Source organism: Daucus carota, chromosome 6 (assembly GCF_001625215.2).
Source record: "Daucus carota subsp. sativus chromosome 6, DH1 v3.0, whole genome shotgun sequence".
Classification (NCBI taxonomy): Eukaryota; Viridiplantae; Streptophyta; class Magnoliopsida; order Apiales; family Apiaceae; genus Daucus; species Daucus carota.
In genome coordinates this window covers 37,943,315-37,965,081 of record NC_030386.2, presented here as the reverse complement: position 1 = coordinate 37,965,081, position 21,767 = coordinate 37,943,315, and the positions used below count along the sequence as shown (strand labels likewise).

The following is a 21,767-nucleotide window of genomic DNA, read 5'->3' as shown; positions in this document are numbered from 1 at the left end:
TGTGAACCATAACTGACAACTATACTCAACTTCTAAGCATCATATATATTAAAATTATACAGCACACTTTTGAGATTACACCACAAGAGCTGTCAGATGACTTTCATTGGAATGCTTTTCATTTTTCTATTTTAAAACAGAATGCAACACAAAACCACAAGAACCTGAAAGTAAAGCTACTCATGTACATAAAGAATTTCAACATCTCAAGAAAGATTTAGTTGTATATATGTATGGGCGCGTGTGGACGAGTTCATCCTGGGTCCCAGGAACATGAAGTTGATAGCGGTCTTAATCCACAACTGATTAGGTGTATATAGGGTGTGCCGTCATAAATTACCAAAACTTTTCACAGTGATCAAATTCGGTCTGGTGCTGATCTTTACTTGCATAATACATGATGAAGGCATCAATCTACCTGCTACCATGAAGAAAAAACATCTAATAAGTGAAGGCAATATATGTTTTCAGCAATAATCAAGTATCACCGTACAAATTCTAGTATAAGCGGGCGGGAAGTAAAAACGAAGAATGTTACTCTATCTCTTACCTAGCAACATTTTGTAGTTAAACTTTCTGAGGTGGCAACTTGGACAATGCCCAAGCTGGAGTGTCGCTAAGCCATAATGCTGTGCCTAAATCTTTATGTTTAAAGTCTGGAGCTTTTGGATTTTTCTACAAAAAAAAAAGTCCACAACCAGTAAAATGGCAAATTAGCACTACTGATACTGTTTGTTATAGCAGGTTCCATGACCAGATCCTGGTTTCTGCAATCATACAATCTTGAGAAAAGATTTTTTAGCGTACCTTATTCAATCTGTTGTCCCACCACTTTTCTGAATTTTCTAACAGGTCCTTCCAAGAGTCATCATCTGAATTGAGGAGAAAAATATCATGTTATTTTCAACTAAAACTTTACTTAGAATGTACGGTGGGGAAAGTAAGCCTATGAATATTTCCCTGAGTGAAAAAAGTGACTATTTTTAGAATAGCCATCATTAAAACAAGCCCGAAACACAAATACTAATGAAAGAGACCAAATAATTGACAGGCAATACAACCATTCCCAATGTTCAAACTTTTCTTCTTAAAAGTTATAACCGAATCCAAGCAAAAATTAAGCATATTGAGTTAATCCTATAACCTCGAGTACTCAACAGGTCAACTGAGTAATAAATTGATTATTAATTCTGCATTGGAAACAAGGTTGTCTTTAAGCATTTGCGTATTGCTGATACTTCAATCTCCAACAAAAAGTCCCAACTGCAGTTAGTGTAAAACAAATCCACTGGGATATAGTATAATCTGAACTTAAAAGTGGAAGATCGGTCAACATCTTACCGTCCGTCTCAGCTAAACCGTTTATAAGAGCCTAATATATGTTACGAGAAAAGAAGCTAGCCAAGAAACTGGATCTGCTAACTAGAGATCCTTGACTCATTAGTATTCAATTGGAAGTATTGATCCAATTGATGATTATGTTATTATTGGTTTGCTGCTAGGTTAGGCAAAGTTTCTCTCTCCTTCAATTTGCATCCAAAAGGAAATTATAAATGAATAAAGAGAACAAATTTAGAATGCTAATGACACAGCAAAAAAAATTCATGCCATCACCTGCTTTTTTCCCCTTCTGCAGTGGAGCATCAAACTCTAGTCCTTCAAGTCCTGGCAATACCCAATCTGGAGCCCTATCTAGCCATAGCGCAGCACCACTATCCTTATTTTTAAAATCTGGGTAATTTGGCTTCACCTGGAGTATATTTTATATTTTTTTAAAGTGAGTGTGAAGTTTTTAGGCATACATGATCTGTACAGACAATAAAACAGGAGAAATGGTCACCAATCCTTGGAGCTTATTATCTCGATAATCACGCCATTGCTTCGAATTTTTAAGAAGGTCCCTCCATGAGTTCAATATGAGTTCTCCACTATTGTTCATACTAACTGGATTGAGAGAAACAAAGATCAACATTATGGCTTAACAACAGAACCTAAGTCCCGTATAGACTAAAAGAACAAGTAAACCGTACCACGACCACCTTTAGAGCTTTTCTTTTCAGTTTTACGATCAAATGGCAAACTCTCTAATTCCTTCTTAATCCAGTCTGGAGTAGACTCATTAATGTGAACAACCTTGCCATCAACCTTGTGCTCATATGCCGCAGATGAATTGGCCTAGCCATGTTTGAAGAATCATAAAAGGTTTTAATTCTGAGGAGACTATCTCATTTTGTCGCAAGCATTTTAAGATTGTTTCCCGTGTGTTTAACAACCTGATTAAATGAAATAATTAGTATACAGCACCTGTTTCAACCTGATGTCCCACCATTCTTGAGGATTTGTTATGAGATCTAGGAGTGACTGGTCCAAGATCTTAAACTCCTCAACACTTTCCTTTTTCCGTGAAGTGCTGTCCTTAACACTTTCTTCCCTTTGGTAATCATCATCCCTGCTTACTTTCTTTTGAAGAGTGTCATCACGCTCAAAACTTTCTACATAAAAAATAAATAAATAATCAATTGAAATGAATTGACATATTAAATGAATAAGTTATGCAAAACCTGAACTTAGAGGTTTAAACTCTAACACTGATAGGTATTTTAATCATGCTTACCACTCATCCACTCATACTGCAAAAGCTAACTTTGGGATTGTAAGTACATATCTCCAATCCATTATGACCCACTGGGCTTAACAAGGGATGTCTAAAAGTCAAAGGTGCTGTATTGTATTCTACAAGCATAAGAGTATTTTAAGAAAATGAAAATATATTATCCTCTCAGCTCTGACATATGTTTGAAATTGACGAAGGATTTTTATTATCAATTAAAATAACTAAGACATGAGATCTCAGAAACTTATTCTATCTTTCATGCAGTTTGCTAAATAAAAAACTTATCTATAAAAGATAATAGGTCATCGGAAGAGTCATGTTCAATATAAACCTCTATGAATCATTCCCTCAACAATCATCAACAAATTCTAAACTCCTGGACTACTTAAAATCACGTACAAATGAAAAAAAATTCTAATCTTGAAACATAAGTGCATTTTTCCAAATGCACAAATGTTTGGACTAAACCTTGTCTACAGCAATTATATCAAGTCAAAACAATAAAAGAGTCTCCTCGGGAACTTTTAATGGTTGTCTTTCACCTCTATAATATTTTGGTAGAAAAATAAGTTATACCTCCCACAATCAATAGTTGTTTCCCAAGTAAAAACATTTACCTAAAGGAACCATAATTTTGCTATCACTAAAGTTTTTCTTCCATGAAGAACCTTCCACAAAGTTGACATTATGCACCACAACCTGTATAATAAACCCATGGTCAGGTAACATAAATTAAAATCATATAATAAAGTTGGTGAATATATCTGAAATAATGTGTCAACTGCTTGATTTATGTCAAAGCATTAGGTCTAAACTGCTGGAAAATCAGATCTAGGCATCTAGCATAAAAAATAGTACACTTTTAATATAAAACAGAATGATATGTGTTTTTTCTTGAAGGTCATTGTTTGTGGGATATTCCGGAGCAGTAGCCTAATAAATATTGGAAGCCTATTCTTGGGAGTTGGGATCTTGGATATTGAGATGGAGACACAAGGTGATTTAAGATATGGTAAAGGGAAACAAAACTTATTAGAAAAAAAATTGGTCATGCAAACAATTAAATGCTACAACACTCTGGTCTATATCTGTCTCCTAAAATGCAGGTTAAGTGGTTCAATCAACCGATAATGAACCAAACAATTACTTCACTGATACAGGGTGATGAGATAATATCCAGGCAGGAACACTTGAAGCATATTCATAACTACTTCCACGTTATAAATATGAAAGTTGTCAGACAAGGAATTGATCATCTGTACACTTGCCCATAACTAAACAGTCAGAAGCACGTGAAGCTAACTGCAAGAATTCTCTTACGACTACCTACAATTGGGTTCTTTGCTTAGCTTTCCTAATATCCATACTATAGAACTGTGCCACTTATATATTACCTGCAAACTTGATTGCTCGCATTTCAAAGCAACTGGGGGGGAATCCGCACTTAGTTGTCCATCTATATAAACATAATCTTTCTCCTTTAAATGAGAAGCAGCAATATGTGCTAGATCGCCTTCAAATAGTAATGGAATCCTGATAACAAATAGACCATCCTATAGGGAATCAGATATCAACAGTAAAAATCAAGGAAAAATATAAGAGGATACATTATGGCAATATCACAACTATAATTAGAAGGGGGAATATTGTTGTGTGACCAATAATTATGATTGCTTTGTGTGATAGTTCCCAAGAACTCTCAAGTTCACGTATTATACTGCAAACTAAGCTTGCCTGCACTAGTATTTTTATCCGCACTTATGCAAATACAAGTTAATTCCTTCTAAAAACCATCTTATACTACAAACTAAGCTTACCTGCATGATTCATTCTTTAAATATACAAATATGATTTATGACAGAATGAAAGCATCTGAAATATTTTTTATGCGAATATTCCTGCTTTTGTTAAATCTGTTGGTGACAAATTTTGAAATGTGATGATTCTAGGGAAAATGAATTCCCCAGTCTAAAAGAGAAAAGCACTTTCCAATTTGTAAACACTCTCACCATCCTCATAATTTTTATCATGGCAGAAACAAGTAGGAAATTAACTTGATTTAACCTACATATTATTGAACTTCTTAAAGGGGTTCCCCCTTGGAAGATGTTTTTATCTTTTGGAATCCAACAAATGCTTGAAAATCAAGAAAATATTTTCATGAAACTAAACTAAACAAAAGCATCAGAAATTTAAAAAAAAAAAAAAAGAACATATTCCTGAAGTTAAAATGTTAAGTCAACGTTAAAACCTCAGGCTGTTAGGGAAAGGGCTTAATGTGATCATATTATATCTTCAACATAAACAAATGCCGCAAAATCAATAAAAATTCAACATGAAACATACAGGGTAACGGAGCCTTAAATTAGTTTGTGTTAGGACACCCACCTACATACACATTATACAAACACAAACAACGAAGAAAATGTGAAAAAATACCTTAAAGAAACAGACCCCTTCTTCTCCTGAGAAATTACAGTAGCAGCCCAAGTCTTCCCATCAGGCAACTCATGAAACCGAACCGGTGCCTGAATACAACCAATTAACTTAACCAAATTAGACACTTTCTTCTGCCAGGGAATCTCAGTTGGCCTGGCAAAGCTCAATTCTTTCTTCTCAAAACCTGATCTTGGGCCCAATTGCTCAAAAGGGTCATCAGATTTAGGCGTTTTGGAGGTGGGTTTGTGGTGGGTTTCCCAGAGGGTCATTGTGGTGGAGAGTGAGCGAGATATTATAATGGGATATTTGTATGAAATCAAACGGTGGGGATTTAAAGAAAATGAGAAGATGGAGGGTGAGAAGAGGAGTTTAGAAGAGATTGAACGAGTGGTAGTGGCTATGAAATTCATGGCGGATGAGGAGGAAATCGCCATGAGATTTAACAGCTTTGGGGTTTTAGAGAGGGCCGGGCACAAGGGTTTTAGGTTATGAGTGGCAAAAACTAGTGCAGCAAATGAGTTGATACCACCGCTCGGTGTTCGGTTCGAAAAAAGCTCGGTTCGAGCGGTGCGTTTTGAGGTGTAAAGTGAGAGAAGAGGGATGTCATAATTGGGGTTTTGAATAAGACGACTTTTTGATTTCTCGTTTATTTCTTTTTCAACCTGGCGTTGAGCTATTTTTCCGCAGGACCTCCACTACAGTATCGTCACCGCAGTAGAGTTTAACCACCAAGTTCGGGATGGATTGGTGTGGTTCCTCTACGCCTAGGACACCAGCTCGGTTCGATTCATAAACGAGTCGATCTTGAGCACAATTTTAAAATTCGTTTTATAAACGAGCTGAACTTGAGCACAATAGAGTTCGACTCGATAGTTCGCGAACAAGTTCGAATTATGAGTTCGTGAACATTGTTCGTGAACTTGGCTCATTTGGCTCATGAGCGTCGTGAACATGGTTCGTGAACTCGACCAGTGAACTTGGCTCGTGAGCGTGCCCCGTGCCTTGTGAACATGGTTCAGCTAATATTTACAATCAATTATGTTCTATTTCAATTTATTTATCAAACAATTATGTTCTATTTTAATTTATTTACGTCGAACCTTTTTTTTATTTTGGATAAGGATGTGGGAGTTTTATTAATGGATGGTTTATTATGAATTTATGATTTCTTAGAGTATAAATTAAAATATTGTTAGAATTTTAATGTTTTTTTAATTATATTAAATAACAAACAAGCTCTTAAATAAATTTATAAGCATAAGCTATCTCGTTAGCAAAGTTTATTAAACAAGCTCGTGAACAAAATTAATAAGCAGTTAGTGAGCAAAAATTCGTGATACATGTTTGTGAGCGTAAGTTAATGAGCGGTTCGTGAGCAACAGCTCGTGAGACATGTTCGTGAGCGGTTCGCAAGCCGTTCGTGAACAATGTTATTCCTTAATGAGTCGATACTCAAACAATATTTTTGGCTCGATCCAAGCTCGAGTTCGAGTTCGAGTTCGCTAATTTTTTAACAAACGATACACGAGCACTCTAGAGTTCGGCTCGGCTCGGCTCGACTCATTTAGACCCCTAGCAAAAACAGACGATGCAACGAGTGAACATGAGATGCAGTGCACAATTCAATATTTTGATATTTTTTATTTTTTTGAATAAAATATCTGTTACTTAAAAAAAATCAATAAAAGTTGTCATCTTGATAAAAAAATATAAATATTTGGGACCGTGGACTACTGTCAAATAAATACTACTCTGTGAGTTGATTAAAATGTTTTACTTTCCATTAGTTTTAGTTATAACTTCTATTTTATTTACAATATTATTAAAATATAATAATTTTTTTAGTATTTCGACTTGCCAAGGTTAATGCTTCAGATTTCCTATCAAGTATGTTTCTTTTCAATACTTAAAAGAGTCAACATATCAAATCCTAATTATCATTACAGTTTTATATCAAAACAATTTGAAACTCGTTTTAGTTGTCTTTGCATTATTACAATGTCTGCTCTGAAAATTTACACCTATATAACGTGATATTGAATTTAATCATGCAAAATGTGCAGGTATATTATTTTTGCTAATTCACATATACTATATTCATTTGGATTAAATGATATTATATTTTTGATCTCAACTTTTGGGAAAATCAAATTAACCAGACAACAGTTTCGATTCTAGATACGAAATAACCAACCATTTGTCTCATTTAATTTTATGCATTTTTTTTACTGCCGACATGAATTCCAATATTCATTTGAAAATAAAAACTTGTCGCTTAACTAAATAAAATACAAAAAATTCGTATTTCGAAAATAAAAATTATGTACTTGCAGATCTAGTTAATCGTCATTTACTCATCACCATATGGATAGAGATATTCGAGTTGGTGTTACCGTGGTCCGAAATCTTGTATATGCAGGTAGTTTGTTCTTTAAACCTTCTTTCCTCTTTTTAAAAAAAGATTAATTATCAAGTTCGTCATTGAAGTGAGCTTAATGTATCAAGTTGGTCACTGAACTCAAAACGGTATCAAGATGGTCACTATAGTCACCATAAATATCAAACAAGTTCCTTGAAATATGAGTTCAAACAGTAAAAATATTATTTATAAAATTTTACACATTATTTTTAAATGTTACCACAACCAACTAAAAGGTTATGACTTCCAGTATTTAAAATAATATATTTAAATATTATCAAGTTTATTTATTATTTATATTTTATTATATAGTTATTTCTTTGTTTTAATTAAAAATAAATAATAAATAAATTTGATAAAATTTAAATATATTATCATAAATATTAGAAATCATAACCTTTTACTTGGTTTTGGTAACATTCAAAAATAATGTTTAAAACTATATAAATAATATTTTTACTGCTTTAACTCATATTTCAAGATACTTGTTTGATATTTATAACCACTTTAGTGACCATCTTGATACCGTTTTGAGTTCAGTGACCAACTTGATACATTAAGTCCACTTCAGTGACCAACTAGATAATTAAGCCTTTTTAAAAGAGGCAAGCTTCTGGGAGGGGAAAGTCTGACGACCCCCTCCTTCTTCATTTTAAAAAAATCACACAGTTTAAAAAAATGGTTGTTCGCAAATTAATTACATTCAATGATCAAAATATATAGAGTGAAATTGATTTAGAAAATATAAATAAGAGATATGTGGAGTGAAATTGATCTAGAAAATATAAATAAGAGATATGTGGAGTAGAATTGCCTTTGGAAATATGATTTTACATTGAAAGTTGAAGTGGACAAATAATTTGAAACAAAAAATTTATTTGAAAGTGGACATGTAAATTGAAACGGAGGGAGTACATTATAAATCCCACGGTACAGTGGGATCGCTCTGTAAGAATATTTTAACAAAATAATATGTTTATAATAAAATAAATTATGATTTCAATGATATATAATTCACATAAATATTATATTTATAATAATTTTTTATAATTATTAGAATATTAAATGATAGGAGTATTACTGTTTAGAAATTTTATTATACGAGTATACGAGGTTCAGTTTAATAAAGCAACAATTAAAATACTATTTATTGTCAATATTAAATTCTCTAAAACATAACCGAACATACAATCTCCGTACTACCACTAGGTTCAGTTCAATAACTACATTCATTCAACTACTTTAAAAAGAGGATTGTGCATTCACGAATCTAATTTGTCATGTCATTTAATCATCTTTATAAAAATATGTAAGCTTCATTTAATTATTTTGAAGAAAAAAAAATCTTGTACTTACGGGTCTAATTAATCGTCATTTAATCATCACCGTAAAGATATGCTTCTTTGTTACTTAATTTGGTCACAGTGCACGACATTATTTATTAAAAAAATGATGAAATATATTCCTGGCCTCCCTTCCATAATTATTAATTCAAAGATTCACGTTCTTACTGATTTAAGTATTGAATGACATGGCCTCTGTTGCAAACAAGTAAAATCCAACAAGCGAGAAGCACATGAAATTGATTGGTCACGAGTAATTACCACAGAGACGCCTCATCAGGGGCCAATTTGCAGTTAGGCTAGCTCATCAGTAGAGCACCAAACATGTGACACACCTCTCACATGGAAACAGTTCTTGAACAAGCTACAAAACATACATCAGTAACATTACATTTCACTACAAAACACACTAAATAGCTCAAGTGGATGCCTCTTTTTAGCCCACTTTGTTAAAAAATAGTTCCCTTTTTTGATTCATCCTGTTGCTACTTTCTACACTCCACTCCTGAAATCCCATAACAAACCAACTCAACTCAACTCCACTGCTGTCTTATCACCACCTTCTCCTTCATTTGTTTATAGGCCTTGAGATAGGTATCTCTAGACTAAAGCTAAGATTGTGTCTCTTGTAGCCTGGCTTTTTGATTGGAATTCTACCAGAGTTGAAGCTTCTTTGTCCTCCATAAAGTGAAGGGGAAAAGAGACTATCTTTTCTTGAGAAGACAACTACATGCCATTCTTCTTTTTCATTTTCTTATAAAAAATGTCATGTCTATTTCCACTATTCTTGGTTTTCCCAACCTCCACCAAAACCTGGCCCAAACCAAGTCAGTTGGATGGGTTTTGTCCTTTGCCTACTTTTGTATCTATCTTTCTTGTGAAAACCCATCTCTCAGAATCTTAATACCTCTATCCCCCACATACCAACCAAGCCATCCTTCTCATTCATTCTTTTTATGCATTTTTCCCAGCTTCCCTTACTTATTATACTATCATCATTTAAGATTCACTGCACTTTTGGGTTCTTCTTCCTTTGCCAACAAGGGCCAGGGTTAGTGGCTTTCAAGAACCTCATTGATTTTCCTAATGATCAGGCTTTTGTGCATTTTACTTTGCCTCACTCTAACCCTTGTTCTCTCTCAAGCAAAAAATGATTCCATTGCTTCTTCATCCAACTCCAGCCCTCCTGTGTTATCTCCACCATTACCCCAGAATGAGAATTCGAATTTGAATTCGAGCCAGAATCAAAACAAACCGCCATTGAAACCAAGCATACACATAATTGTGGGTGCAATTATCTCCGCTTTCTCCATCACATTCCTCATATTTCTCTATATCAAACACTGCAAAACCGCAAATGATGCCTACCCCAGCAATTCAAGAACCAGCACAGACCCTTACACTCATCGTAAAAACTCCGGAATCGACCCTAACATCATAGACCTCCTCCCAGTCTTCCGCTTCAGCTCACTCAAAGGCCAAAAAGACGGACTAGAATGCGCGGTCTGCTTAACAAACTACGAGCCCTCAGAAGTCCTACGATTACTCCCAAAATGCAAGCACGCATTCCACGTTGAATGTCTCGACACATGGCTAGACGCTCACTCCACTTGCCCACTCTGTCGCCACCGAGTCGAGCCCGAAGACGTGCTCTTAATCGAGCACAACAAACCCACAATCCTCCCTCAAAACCAGCCCCAACTCAACCCCCTCCAAGATCAAGAACTCATTGCGGCATTTCATCGAACATCTGGCCGCCACTCCTCAGCCGGCGAAAAGGGCACCACCAAACCCCTCCAAATCACCGTCCAAAAACAAATAACCTCCCGTCTCTCCCTCGACAGTTCAATAACATCGGGTAAACAAGTAGTATCAAGCTCCGTCTCAATCGGCTGCTTCGAAAAGCCCCGAAAAGACGAGCTCTTGCTCGAAACAAGCCACCAACTAGACCATCGTCTCCACCACCGCATCATAGTCTCCTCCGCCGACGTCAGCCACCAGCGATGGAGCGACGTCAGGCCGTCGGACTTGCTCTACATAAAGTCGGAGATGTTGATGAGCGAGAGCCGGAGAGTGTCGGCGGCGTCGGAGAGAAGCGAGGGGGGGAGTGGCAAAATGGTAAATAAAGAGAGAAGTGTGTCGGAAATAATAAGTAGGAAGAGGTTGATGAGTAATGAGGTACAACAGCAAAGACAGAGACAGCAAGAGGGCTTCGTTTCGAGGTGGTTGGCTTGGGTTTCTGATACTACGAATCATCATCATAGTAATAATACCATTTTACCCCCACCTGTTTTACGCTCTGCTCTTGATCCCTAGTTTTTACCGCGGTAGAATTTTTTAGCGGTAGGTACGTGTATGTTCGGCTCATCTGTATACATGATTATACACAGATTTATTTTAGTCCAACGAGGTGATTAGTTTACGGGATATAATTGGGATTAACAAATTTCTCTTTAGAATTTAAATTTATTTTTTGCTGGAGTTAGAAATTGTGAATTTTAATGTAGAGAGGGAGTTCAAGTGTTGTTGATACTATGATTTCCAGTTCCTTAATGTAGTTGTTTTTTTAACAGTGGTTAGTAGTACGTCCTTTACGTAAATATATATGCTAGTACTCACTCATTAAAATAATATAATAAATTATCAGTTGATGAACAATGATATAACTAAAAATGCATGAAAAAATATGAGAGAAAAAGAACGGTCACTAGAACTATCCAGAAGTTTAAACATTCAACAAATTGTTGAATTCGGATGTACGTAGAATTCAAATCTTTGAGGTATCGAGCAAATTTTAAAAAAAATTTACATATTTTTACATTTCAATATTTCATGAATGTAATTATATGATTTTGTAAAGTTTAGAATTGTCAAAAAAATATTACAGTAAACTTTTTGCAGAAAAAGCATGTTATATGTTCATGGCTGTTTAACCTTGAAAGCAATTATAGTTGGTTCTGTGGAATTTTTGTTCAAGGGTCAAGACTGTTTAGAGGCATTTAGCATATACAGCTCCTGGCTAATTCACTCGTAGATGTGACATATAGCATGAATTATCATAATCACGTGTCACGTTTTGTAGATTAAGATAATCTGTTAGCATAATGGACAGAGGCGACAATACAACGACAGGGATTAATTCCAGTACTGTGGCTCACAAGGACAGTTATGCTTTAGGCAAATGTGTGTTTCAGGCGGGTTTTCCGGCAGGAGTCACTCCAAGGAGGCCGAATTTAATAGAAAATTCCAAATTTCGTTTTATAGTACCATCAGATATCCAGAAAAAAGAAAAAAAGGTTCTTACAAAAAAAAGATATTCGGAAAAAAGAAATCTAATTAATTTGATTTTTTTTTCTTTTGCGAATCCTAGTATAAAATTATAATGTGTGTGTTATTATCAGTATTTTTTTAATTTGACCTCTTATAATTTTGATGTTTTTCCCTAACTGTATTTTAGTTTATTTGGTTATGGTTTGTTTTTTTGGAAAAGAAACTGTTTTGTTTTACTTTCACCGATTAAAAATTTATTTAAAGAGCTTGACAATCGGAGATGCAACAAGTACAAGATATGATCGGAGCAATGTTCGCAGAGAGAACGGAGGCCCTGTCCATGGATCACGTTTCTTTTCATGGTACTGTTATTTGTTAAAGTGACTGGCCTGGCACTTGCAGCTACTTTTTGTTTGCGGCACATGAGTAGATCACGTACAACTTCCGGATATCTTTATTAGGCCGTAAACCAGTTTTTGGCTTAAATCTTGATCCAAATTTAGACCGAAACATCATTACATTTCAGTTTGGCCTAAATTTTGGTCCAAATTCATATATCAATAATTTATTCGTCTAACAATTTTTATATTATTATTCTAATCTTTTTAACAATAATATAATATTTCATATCAATATTAACTCAATAAATTCATTAAATTAGAAAAACACTACATTTAAACAAAAAAAATAAAAGAAAATTTAACATTTATTTAATCAACTAAAATAAAATTTACAAAGATTCAGTACTATTACGAATTAATATATTGTTCCGACAAATGCTCAGTTAATGCATCTCGAAGTGCAATATGAGCATTTTTATTTCTTTTATTTTTCGAAGTCTTCCACGAAATTGTTGAAATCGAGCATTTTAATGAGTTGTTAGTTTGAATTATTTTAAAAATATTTAATTTTATTATATTTCATAATTAATATATATGATTATTTAAGTATAATATATTAAATATAATTTATAAATATTCAATAATTATATTAACATATAATCATTTAATTAACTAAATATACAAAAGATAAAAAATTATTATTATATTATTAAAAGATTTAGGCCGGTGAATAGTGCCGGCCTAAATTTAGGCCGGTACTGTTCACCGGTCTAAATTTGGACCAAGATTTAGGTCACTATTGGGAGGATTTAGACCGAAACTGATACAAATTTGGACTTTTAGGCCACTGTTGGATTTGCCCTTATAAATATAATAAAAACTTATATTTCAGTAATTGCAACATTATTTTTATATCAACGACATTCTTTGTAATTATTTTTGGTGATGCTTTTAAATATAGTTGGATGGATTGGAAGGGGAAAAAAAACAGAATTTAGTTTTTACCCGTAAAATTAGTACATTAAAACATGATCAGGATATTATCTTATTATTTAGCTATATTGTTATTGGAACGGTGGAATAAGACTAATCTCATGAGCTTTTTATCCGAGGTCTAAACAAGTTGATAGGATCTTTTTTTACATCGTCCTATCATCATGTGGCGATATGAGGACGAAAAAAGGAAAGAGGGGATGGGTTTCTCTCGCTTTTGGCATGGCGGACTCCCAACGGGCTATTAGCTCAGTGGTAGAGCGCGACCCTCATAATTGCATCATTGTGTCCGGGCACATCAACATGGCGTACTCTTTCCTGTTTGAACCGGAGTTTGAAACTAAATTTTTCCTCAAAAAGATAGATGAGACGATTTAGGTGAGATCCAACTTTCGATTCACTCGTGAGATCCGGGCGGTCCGAGGAGACCACCATGACCCCTCTTTTCTCGAGAATCCATGTATCTATTATCAGTGTACGGACAATTATCTCTCGAGCACATGTTTAGGTTCGATCACAATGAAAAAATAAAATGTAGCACCTAACTGTGCATCTTCACAGTGATATTAAAAATCATTAAAATAGATTTTTCAAATCAGTATCCACAAATTTAACAAATATTAAACATATTACATATTAATGCCTAATTCGAGTGCTAGTAGCCTACAAGTCAATGAGACAAACACTTGATCGCACATTCACACCAAATGGCCCCCTGATTGTCTTTAGACTTTGATCACTAAACTGGCCCCTATTAATCTATACTCGCTCTGTCTCTAAATACCTTTTCCTGTTTGTACTTTTCATGTTTGCCAACACGTACTTTTGATCGTTAATATCTTTCATTTTGTAGTAGCATTAAATATAAAAATTTCATCGTATTAAAGTACTTGTGAATACGAATCTAACAAGATGACTCATGATTATATTTAGTTTTATAGATTAGATGTAAATTAGTAATTTATCTCATGTTATGAACGGTACCGACATCACAAACAAGAAAAGAAAAAAGAAACGGAGGGAGTACTATATATTGTTCTCTAGGATTAGATTGCATAATTGCATTCATAACAAAAATCTGGAAATCAATTATTAAAGATGATGATTTGAGTTGACCAGAGAATTGTTTGCTTTGTACTATTGCAGAATAATAATGCAGCACTTTTACACATCTCGACCCGACACACCCCATTCAGCCCAGCCCAGCCCACGTTCTAGATTACCCAAAATCCGTCCAGTACAAAAAAGCCTATTTTTGGTGCATAAAAACCGGGGAGGCAAAAGGTACCGGCAGAGTTGTCCATCATTTTCAGGCTCAAATACAAAAGTGATAACCGAAGCACATGTCCTATATATCTTGATCACAGATCTTAATGGAAATTATTTATATTATTAAAATAATAATAAATATTACATAAATATTTCTAAATAGTAAATATATGTTCGGAAAAATTTTAAAAAAAATATTATTTAAATTTTATACACTATTTTTTAATATTATCATAATTAAATAAATAACATATGTCGTTTTCTTGACATGTTGATAATATATTAATATCCATTAACGATTTCCATTTAGTCATAAGAAGATCCGGTTAAAGTCAAAAGAGTATTTACAAACATATTTTTAATAATTATGAACAGAAATATTAAGTGATACAGTATTAATTATGTATATTTAGAGAACTGGAAAGGTGTTTTTCAATATTCCTCTTCTTTAGATTGGTTATCTAAAATTCTAGACCGGAATATTTTATATATACAAGCTATTAAAACTTGAAAAGTTGAAGAACCGGAGAATGGAAGAGAGGAAGAGTATCGGGCGACTTTTCTTTTACATGTCGGCAAAATTTAGGTGAATAAAGTATACATGAATGACATGTTAAATTGTTAACACATTTTGGGCATTCCCTTTTAAATGGCTTAAGTTGCTCTTACATCCAATTCCAACATGTCTGGTTAATGGCATAAAATTTATTTTGCACAATTTTAAATTTATTTTCTTTCAAAATGCCACTTAATTCTTGACAACTGTATTACATAGTTTTGTAATTAACTTGTAAAAGTTTAAGTACTAATTTTGTTTAAAAAATTAAAAAATTTTATTTATAAATTCAATTGTCTTTATATTTTTCATCAGGTAAAGACAGGTTGAGTTAATGATACAACCGTCACAAAAAAGGAAAGAAGAAAACAAAGTAAGATGCTAACTCCGAGAAATAATGGCAACAATCTTCTTCTTCTCCACTCAGAAGAATCTCTACGCCATTTCAACTTTCTTGCTACTCACACTCTTCCTTGTCAGTCTTCTCTACTTCTCTAAACAAGCTCTCGAGCCTAACCTTTCTCTCTACAGAGATCACTACTATTCAACTCTCTCTGTTTCTCTCAACACAAGATCTGAAGATCTTCTCAACATTCATGTTCCAGTCAGTCAAAATCTTTCAAGAAACTCAAATGGGTCAGTTCAGGATTCAAGAAACTCAAATGGGTCAGTTCAGAAATCAAGAAACTCAGAAGGGTTGATTGATCATTCAAGAAACTCAAATGGGTCAGTTCAGGATTCAAGAAACTCAAATGACTCAGTTCAGAATTCAAGAAACTCAGAAGGGTTGATTGCCAATTCAAGAAACTCAAACGGGTCAGTTGGAAATTTAAGAAATCCAAAGGGGTTTCAAGAAGATGATGAAAGTTCAGTTCTTGAAAATATCTCAGATTTTAGTGCTAGTGATGTAACAGAGGGTGTTAAATGGAAGGTAAGTTGTGATTTGTATACAGGGAGTTGGGTTAAAGATGAAGAAAATTATCCAATTTATAAAGCAGGGAGCTGTCCTTTTGTTGATGAGGCTTATGATTGTCAAAGAAATGGGAGAAAAGATTCTCAGTATACGCATTGGAGATGGAAGCCTAATGGTTGTGACATTCCTAGGTTAGTGAACTTACTAAATTTTCGAATATATTAATATCTGTCTTTATTTCCAGCTTTCCACATTTAGAATGATATTTTTTAGATTATTGGTAGTTTTAGTCTCTCTTCTAGTACACTTGCAAAGTCATTGAATTCGCATTAGCTATGGCCAATATGAATAATCGAGTATGTTAATGTAACTCACTAGTCAGTATGTACCAAAAAAATGCTTACTCTGATTGATTATGTAGGTACAAAGAATGAGGATTCAACAAACAAAAATGATTAAGTTAAATGTATAAGTGAGTTTAGAAAGGAGGAAATACATGTTCTTGGAGTACATCTGATGTTTTGTGTTTAATGCGAGTTGATGCTATTCAAGAATCCGTTTAAGAGTCCTTCACCTGCGGTACAAGGTATCAGACAACCATTATTGAGTGGAAAGATATATTTGAAACTTCTATTGCAGTTCAATACTATGATTTACCCAAATTAAGTGAGACTGTACTTAAAGTATCCTATTTTGGGTCTGAGTTTGGGATTGGCATATCGATTACTGCATTATCAAGTGGTATCCTCTTTTGATCATTTATCCACTATTTATAATTATTAAAACAGTTGCAGTTCATTTGACTATACTGTGTTTAAAATTTATGTTCTTTATGAATGGGTATCCTGTATCTGTTTGGCTCGTCTTAAATCACCTCAAAAGATTGAGTAACAGATTCATCTACCATTTTTGAATAATTTGAATTACTTCTATGCATCTGAATTTTTTTCTTTTGTTTGGGTACCTTACTTGTATAGGTTTAATGCAACAGACTTTTTGACAAGACTAAGGGGGAAAAGGTTGATGCTGGTGGGGGATTCTATGAACAGAAATCAGTTTGAATCACTACTGTGCATGCTTTATGAAGGCTTATCAAATAAGAGTAAAATGTATGAAATCCATGGCTACAAAATAACGAAGGGAAGAGGATATTACATTTTCAAATTTGAGGTATAAATAAATATCTAGTATCTACACATTACATTTTTGTTTGTGGTTATATGCAGTATATTGGTAACGAATATTTGGAATAGATAGATACTTAATAATGATATAGTAATGAGGACAAAATTTGCGGCCCTCTTGAAACTGAGTGAGCCTCTTCATAAAATATTCTAATTTGTGCCGAATCATCTTCTACTGGTCGACTTTTTGAGGTGTTTCTGAGTTACAATTTCAGTTTGTTGACTATTGAAGCAGCATTTGTAACACACTATGATGAATATTCCCTAATTTGAGCACATACTACAATATCATAGACAGGGTGAACAGAACTGATACTTTGTTATACTTTAAAATTGCTTGGCCAGGATTATAACTGCACAGTGGAATTTGTACGATCTCATTTCCTTGTCAGGGAAGGCACCCGTGTCAATGGTCAAGGAAACAACAACCCAACTCTGTCAATTGACAAGATTGACAAGTCAGCTAATCGATGGAAACGTGTTGACATTCTTATCTTCAATACGGGGCATTGGTGGACTCATGGAAAGACTTCTAGGGGGTAAAATCTAATTTGCAGCTTATATATGTTATTAATATACATGAACCTGTGTTCAAAAAGAGTGCCTGAATTTTGATGTAACTATATCAGATTATGATTGCGGTAAGCTAAGGAAGCACTCTGTTGACCATGAATGATTGTTTTCCATATATTAAAAAATAATTTGATATTATTAAATTTGTCGCATATCCCGAAAAATCTAAGTGATGGTATGCAACATAAGCTAAAACCAACTTGCCGCAAATTTGGTCCAATATTAAATTCTTCCTCTATGTCAGTGTGCTTCTAGCTAGAGAGTACGAAAACCTAACAAATTTTATTATGATACCTTTTACTAGTGATATATTTCTGAAGTGTAATGAGATGCTGTTTTTACAGAAAAAACTATTTTAAGGAGGGTGACTATGTCTATCCCAAGTTTGATGCAGTTGAAGCTTACAAGAAATCGATGAGTACCTGGGCAAAGTGGATCGATAAAAATGTGGATGCGGGAAAATCAGTCTTTTATCGTGGTTACTCATCCGCTCACTTTAGGTGACCCCCCCTTCCTCTCCCAGTTGTTAGAAGAAAAACCTTCTTTTGTTTTCCTTACTGCATCTACTATTTTTCAATAGCTATGTAACTATGTTCTTGTGCTCGGTGTCCAAAACAAAAGTTCTTGTGCTCTGAACATTTTTCTGGTGACACTGGTTGATTCAATTGACATATCCATAACCAAACTGGAAACCATTAATCATTAAACATTTGTTATTAATATTTTCTATATTTGAATTCAGAGGTGGAGACTGGGACTCAGGCGGATCTTGTAATGGGGAGACTGAACTCATCAAATCTGGAGCTATTTTGGATGACTATCCAGTAAAAATGAAAATTGTGCAGGATGTGATCCATGAAATGAAATTTCCAGTTGTACTATTAAACATAACAAAGTTGACAAATTTTCGCAAGGACGGCCATCCATCAGTTTATGGGAAGAACAGAACAATGGATGAGGGTAAGAAGATATCTACCCGGCGCCAAGATTGCAGCCATTGGTGTCTTCCAGGGGTTCCTGATGCATGGAATGAGCTAATATATGCCAATTTGGTACTCCGGACTAGATAAGTACCAATTATACTCTGTTTGTAATGTACTTTTTGATTTGTCCACCTATGTAGTTGTATTTTCATCAAGAATTTTCTGGATCCCGAAAATAGGATTGAGGGTAATAGATGAAACCCGAGCCAGTAAGCCGAGCAAAGTAATGGCATTTTCTTGTGTAAATGAGATTAACAGAATTATCAATCTAAAAAGAAGAAATTTTCCTTTTAAATTCAATTTATTGTTTTATAATTAGAATCCAGACTAGATGCCAGATATTCTCTTACAATTTGTTAATCGTCCCCTGGTCGTGCCTTTTAAGAAGATGTGAGAGGCTGGTTCTATTGATTTGGATCTGACTCTTTGACATAAACAAAAGGAAATAACTTCAACTAAACATTCAATAGAGATATATTATATAATAGATAAAACGTAAATCGAAGCTATGTATGATCGGTCATTTAGTTTAATTCATAGGTATCCAATTCCATTTCTTAATTATAGGATGTAACCTTCCCAGTAAATACAGAGTTAATAAACAAGATGTGATCAGTAAAAATTTACACAAGCTGCATAAGGGTCAGGTCTTCCATTCTCTAAGCAAGAACTCTTGCAAACTATATTATGCATAAGTAATACTGTGTCTGGCAGATATGTCATGTATAACTGCATCTGCATGGTTATATTGTTAAAACCAACTCTGTCACATTTCCTGACTATAGTTTCTTAGTTTAAGCTAGCTGTGGATCTCATTAGTGTTTATGACCTTGGTATTTGTTGGCAATGGATGCAGTCGTTTTATTTGTGTCGTCGTCATCTGGATCACCGCCAAATTGAACAAATTTCTCGCAGGAGGGACACATTGCTAGTGTGGTAGCCTTGGGAAGCTGGATGTACACTGGTGGTTGTTTGACCTTTACCGATGGTAGTTCTTGTAATTCTTTCTTCAATCTTCGATTTTCATCACTTAAGCTTTCACAACATTTCTTCAGGAACGCATAGTCAACTTCCGTCTGCTTCAACTTAGTCCTGCAAACACACACACACACACACACACACACACACACACACACACACACACACACACACACACTAACAACATTAATATAGTGATCTTGAAACAATAACCAAATCCGTCACAATATTATAATTATATGCATATACCTTGCTCTTCGGTTTTGGAACCAGACTTCAACTTGGCGTGGCCTTAAATTCAACCTCTCTGCCAGTGCTTCCTTCTGAGCCTGCATTGTTAATTTATAACATATCAACTTGCCATTCAGTTTTTATATGATCAATCCATGTTCATAATGATTACACACATCATAACGCATCACACACTTGCATGCATAAAATTAAGATTCATAATTACCTTGTTAAGGGTGCTACTCAGATTGAAACTGTCTTCAAGCAAAGAAGTCTGTCCTGCAGTAAGCCTAAGTTTTTTATTGCTGCTGTTCTTGTTTTCCATATCATCGCCACAATCTCTAAATTTACATGTTTCTGATGATGAGATTGATCCTTCCGCCTTGCTATATTCGGAGTTCATCCCTTCCTTCCCTTCCTGTTCCAAACAAAGTGGCAACGCAAGATCTAAGCAAAACTCAGCAACACGCTTATTCTTCTGCTGATCCCTTTTCGGAACATATTCATCTCCCACACCAATCGAAAGTCCCAGTCCCAATCCCATTTCCTCATCTTCCATTGTCAACTGTGTGTTTTCGTGTGTGTAGACAGGGAGGCTAAAAAGAAATCAAGAGAAGTGGAGATGGGAAATGATAGGTGGGGAAAACAGGAGTTTATACAAGATTAACTGAGGAGAGTTATAAATAACTGGGGTGCTCCTCAACAAGGAAATGAGATTAGTAGTAATTAAATGTGTTAATTGAGTAACAAAAGTTTAATTATATGTGAGAGAGGGTACTTAAAAGCATGCGTTAGAATTATGTGACATGGAAGGAAACATATAACTTCCTCATTTATGGTTGACTTGAATGAATTCCACAAGAATATTATGGCCATTTGACTCATGCTCTTTACAGGGTCTCTCATTACACCCAGTCCTGGCTATGATTAATTTAGATAAAGGGTTTTTCTATGGTGTGCCCATGGGCACATGCTAAGCGCGGAAAATTTTGGGCTTGGATCATTTTGATTGGCTCCTATCTCATGATAATGGTGGACCCCCCTGCAAATACACCAACCACACCAATCAAAATCTCTCAAATACAAAAATTTTCGCGCTTAGCATGTGCCCATGGGCACACACTAGCCAAACCGTTAGATAAATATAACATCAGTTATATATTTGATTTATTATTTTATTTTTTTGAGATGATGTGAAGTGTTGTACATGCAGCAAAAATCAGGTTTCATTCAGTAACTCTACATTTTTTTTAATTTTTTTTTTTTGGTGTGGAAAAAGGAGAGCATATAGGAGTAACTCTTTAACGGAAAATACTTAAGAATGAAGTAAAGTGATTAGTTCCATTGAGTAATCAAGTTAAAACGGTGTTTGTATGGGCAAAGTCGTGGTGCTTTGAATTTGATTACTGAAATAATGACAGTAATAACTGTTGGTCACAGTCAAAGAGTCGAATGATTGGTTATTACTTGTCGTCTTTGATGGGTTCACAGTCCATTAAAGTATTGACATTCTTGAGTAAAAATGGAGCAATTTGACCGTCGGTTACTCCTCAAAACTGAACACTAGAAGAACGACTCTTAATAGTACCTTTAATTAAAAAAGAGAAAAAAAAAATGAATATATAATATTATCGGGTCTAGAATATCACTTCGCTAATTAA

General features: G+C 34.4%; 4 protein-coding genes across 6 annotated transcripts; 2 read left to right on the top strand and 2 right to left on the bottom strand.

The window, feature by feature from the left end:
* Window positions 1-2: 2 nt before the first annotated feature.
* Window positions 3-5,655, bottom strand: LOC108224574 (protein OSB4, chloroplastic). 3 transcript variants are annotated; one of them, XM_017399238.2, is made up of 10 exons: window positions 5,054-5,655; window positions 4,009-4,147; window positions 3,232-3,313; window positions 2,305-2,492; window positions 2,031-2,175; window positions 1,841-1,944; window positions 1,615-1,750; window positions 808-872; window positions 551-675; window positions 3-418 (listed from the first exon to the last, which is right to left on the bottom strand). In XM_017399238.2, exons 1-9 carry the CDS (start codon window positions 5,485-5,487, stop codon window positions 568-570), a joined length of 1,401 nt encoding a protein of 466 aa, XP_017254727.1. In that variant the 5' UTR covers window positions 5,488-5,655; the 3' UTR covers window positions 3-418; window positions 551-567. The 3 variants fall into 3 exon arrangements, with proteins under 3 accessions (XP_017254727.1, XP_017254728.1, XP_017254729.1); XM_017399239.2 differs by having other exon boundaries at window positions 3-421; window positions 5,054-5,620; XM_017399240.2 differs by having other exon boundaries at window positions 279-418; window positions 2,040-2,175; window positions 5,054-5,621.
* Window positions 5,656-9,145: 3,490 nt separating this feature from the next.
* On the top strand, window positions 9,146-11,387 carry LOC108224506 (RING-H2 finger protein ATL43). Its single transcript, XM_017399148.2, has one exon. The coding sequence runs from the start codon at window positions 9,902-9,904 to the stop codon at window positions 11,129-11,131; it is 1,230 nt and encodes a 409-aa protein (XP_017254637.1). The 5' UTR covers window positions 9,146-9,901; the 3' UTR covers window positions 11,132-11,387.
* Window positions 11,388-15,566: 4,179 nt separating this feature from the next.
* Window positions 15,567-19,197, top strand: LOC108227571 (protein trichome birefringence-like 5). Its single transcript, XM_017402789.2, has 5 exons — window positions 15,567-16,348; window positions 17,135-17,327; window positions 17,687-17,880; window positions 18,259-18,414; window positions 18,657-19,197. Exons 1-5 carry the CDS (start codon window positions 15,642-15,644, stop codon window positions 18,982-18,984), a joined length of 1,578 nt encoding a protein of 525 aa, XP_017258278.2. The 5' UTR covers window positions 15,567-15,641; the 3' UTR covers window positions 18,985-19,197.
* A 294-nt stretch (window positions 19,198-19,491) lies between these two features.
* On the bottom strand, window positions 19,492-20,996 carry LOC108227572 (homeobox-leucine zipper protein HAT22-like). The gene is made up of 3 exons (XM_017402791.2): window positions 20,333-20,996; window positions 20,125-20,204; window positions 19,492-19,989 (listed from the first exon to the last, which is right to left on the bottom strand). Exons 1-3 carry the CDS (start codon window positions 20,663-20,665, stop codon window positions 19,713-19,715), a joined length of 690 nt encoding a protein of 229 aa, XP_017258280.1. The 5' UTR covers window positions 20,666-20,996; the 3' UTR covers window positions 19,492-19,712.
* Between the last annotated feature and the right edge of the window lie 771 nt (window positions 20,997-21,767).

Bases quoted from the DNA above. Each gene is read 5' to 3' on its own strand.
- LOC108227571 (XM_017402789.2), top strand. From the start codon at position 15,642: ATGGCAACAATCTTCTTCTTCTCCACTCAGAAGAATCTCTACGCCATT. The intron at 17,328-17,686 runs GTATAAATAAAT...TTGCTTGGCCAG, and splicing joins ATTACATTTTCAAATTTGAG to GATTATAACTGCACAGTGGA. The intron at 17,881-18,258 runs GTAAAATCTAAT...CTGTTTTTACAG, and splicing joins CATGGAAAGACTTCTAGGGG to AAAAAACTATTTTAAGGAGG.
- LOC108224574 (XM_017399238.2), bottom strand. From the start codon at position 5,487: ATGGCGATTTCCTCCTCATCCGCCATGAATTTCATAGCCACTACCACT. The intron at 873-1,614 runs GTGATGGCATGA...TCCTCAATTCAG, and splicing joins GCAGAAGGGGAAAAAAGCAG to ATGATGACTCTTGGAAGGAC. The intron at 676-807 runs GTACGCTAAAAA...TTTTTTTTGTAG, and splicing joins GGGACAACAGATTGAATAAG to AAAAATCCAAAAGCTCCAGA.
- LOC108224506 (XM_017399148.2), top strand. From the start codon at position 9,902: ATGATCAGGCTTTTGTGCATTTTACTTTGCCTCACTCTAACCCTTGTT.
- LOC108227572 (XM_017402791.2), bottom strand. From the start codon at position 20,665: ATGGAAGATGAGGAAATGGGATTGGGACTGGGACTTTCGATTGGTGTG. The intron at 20,205-20,332 runs GTAATTATGAAT...TTAACAATGCAG, and splicing joins TGAGTAGCACCCTTAACAAG to GCTCAGAAGGAAGCACTGGC. The intron at 19,990-20,124 runs GTATATGCATAT...GTGTGTTTGCAG, and splicing joins TTCCAAAACCGAAGAGCAAG to GACTAAGTTGAAGCAGACGG.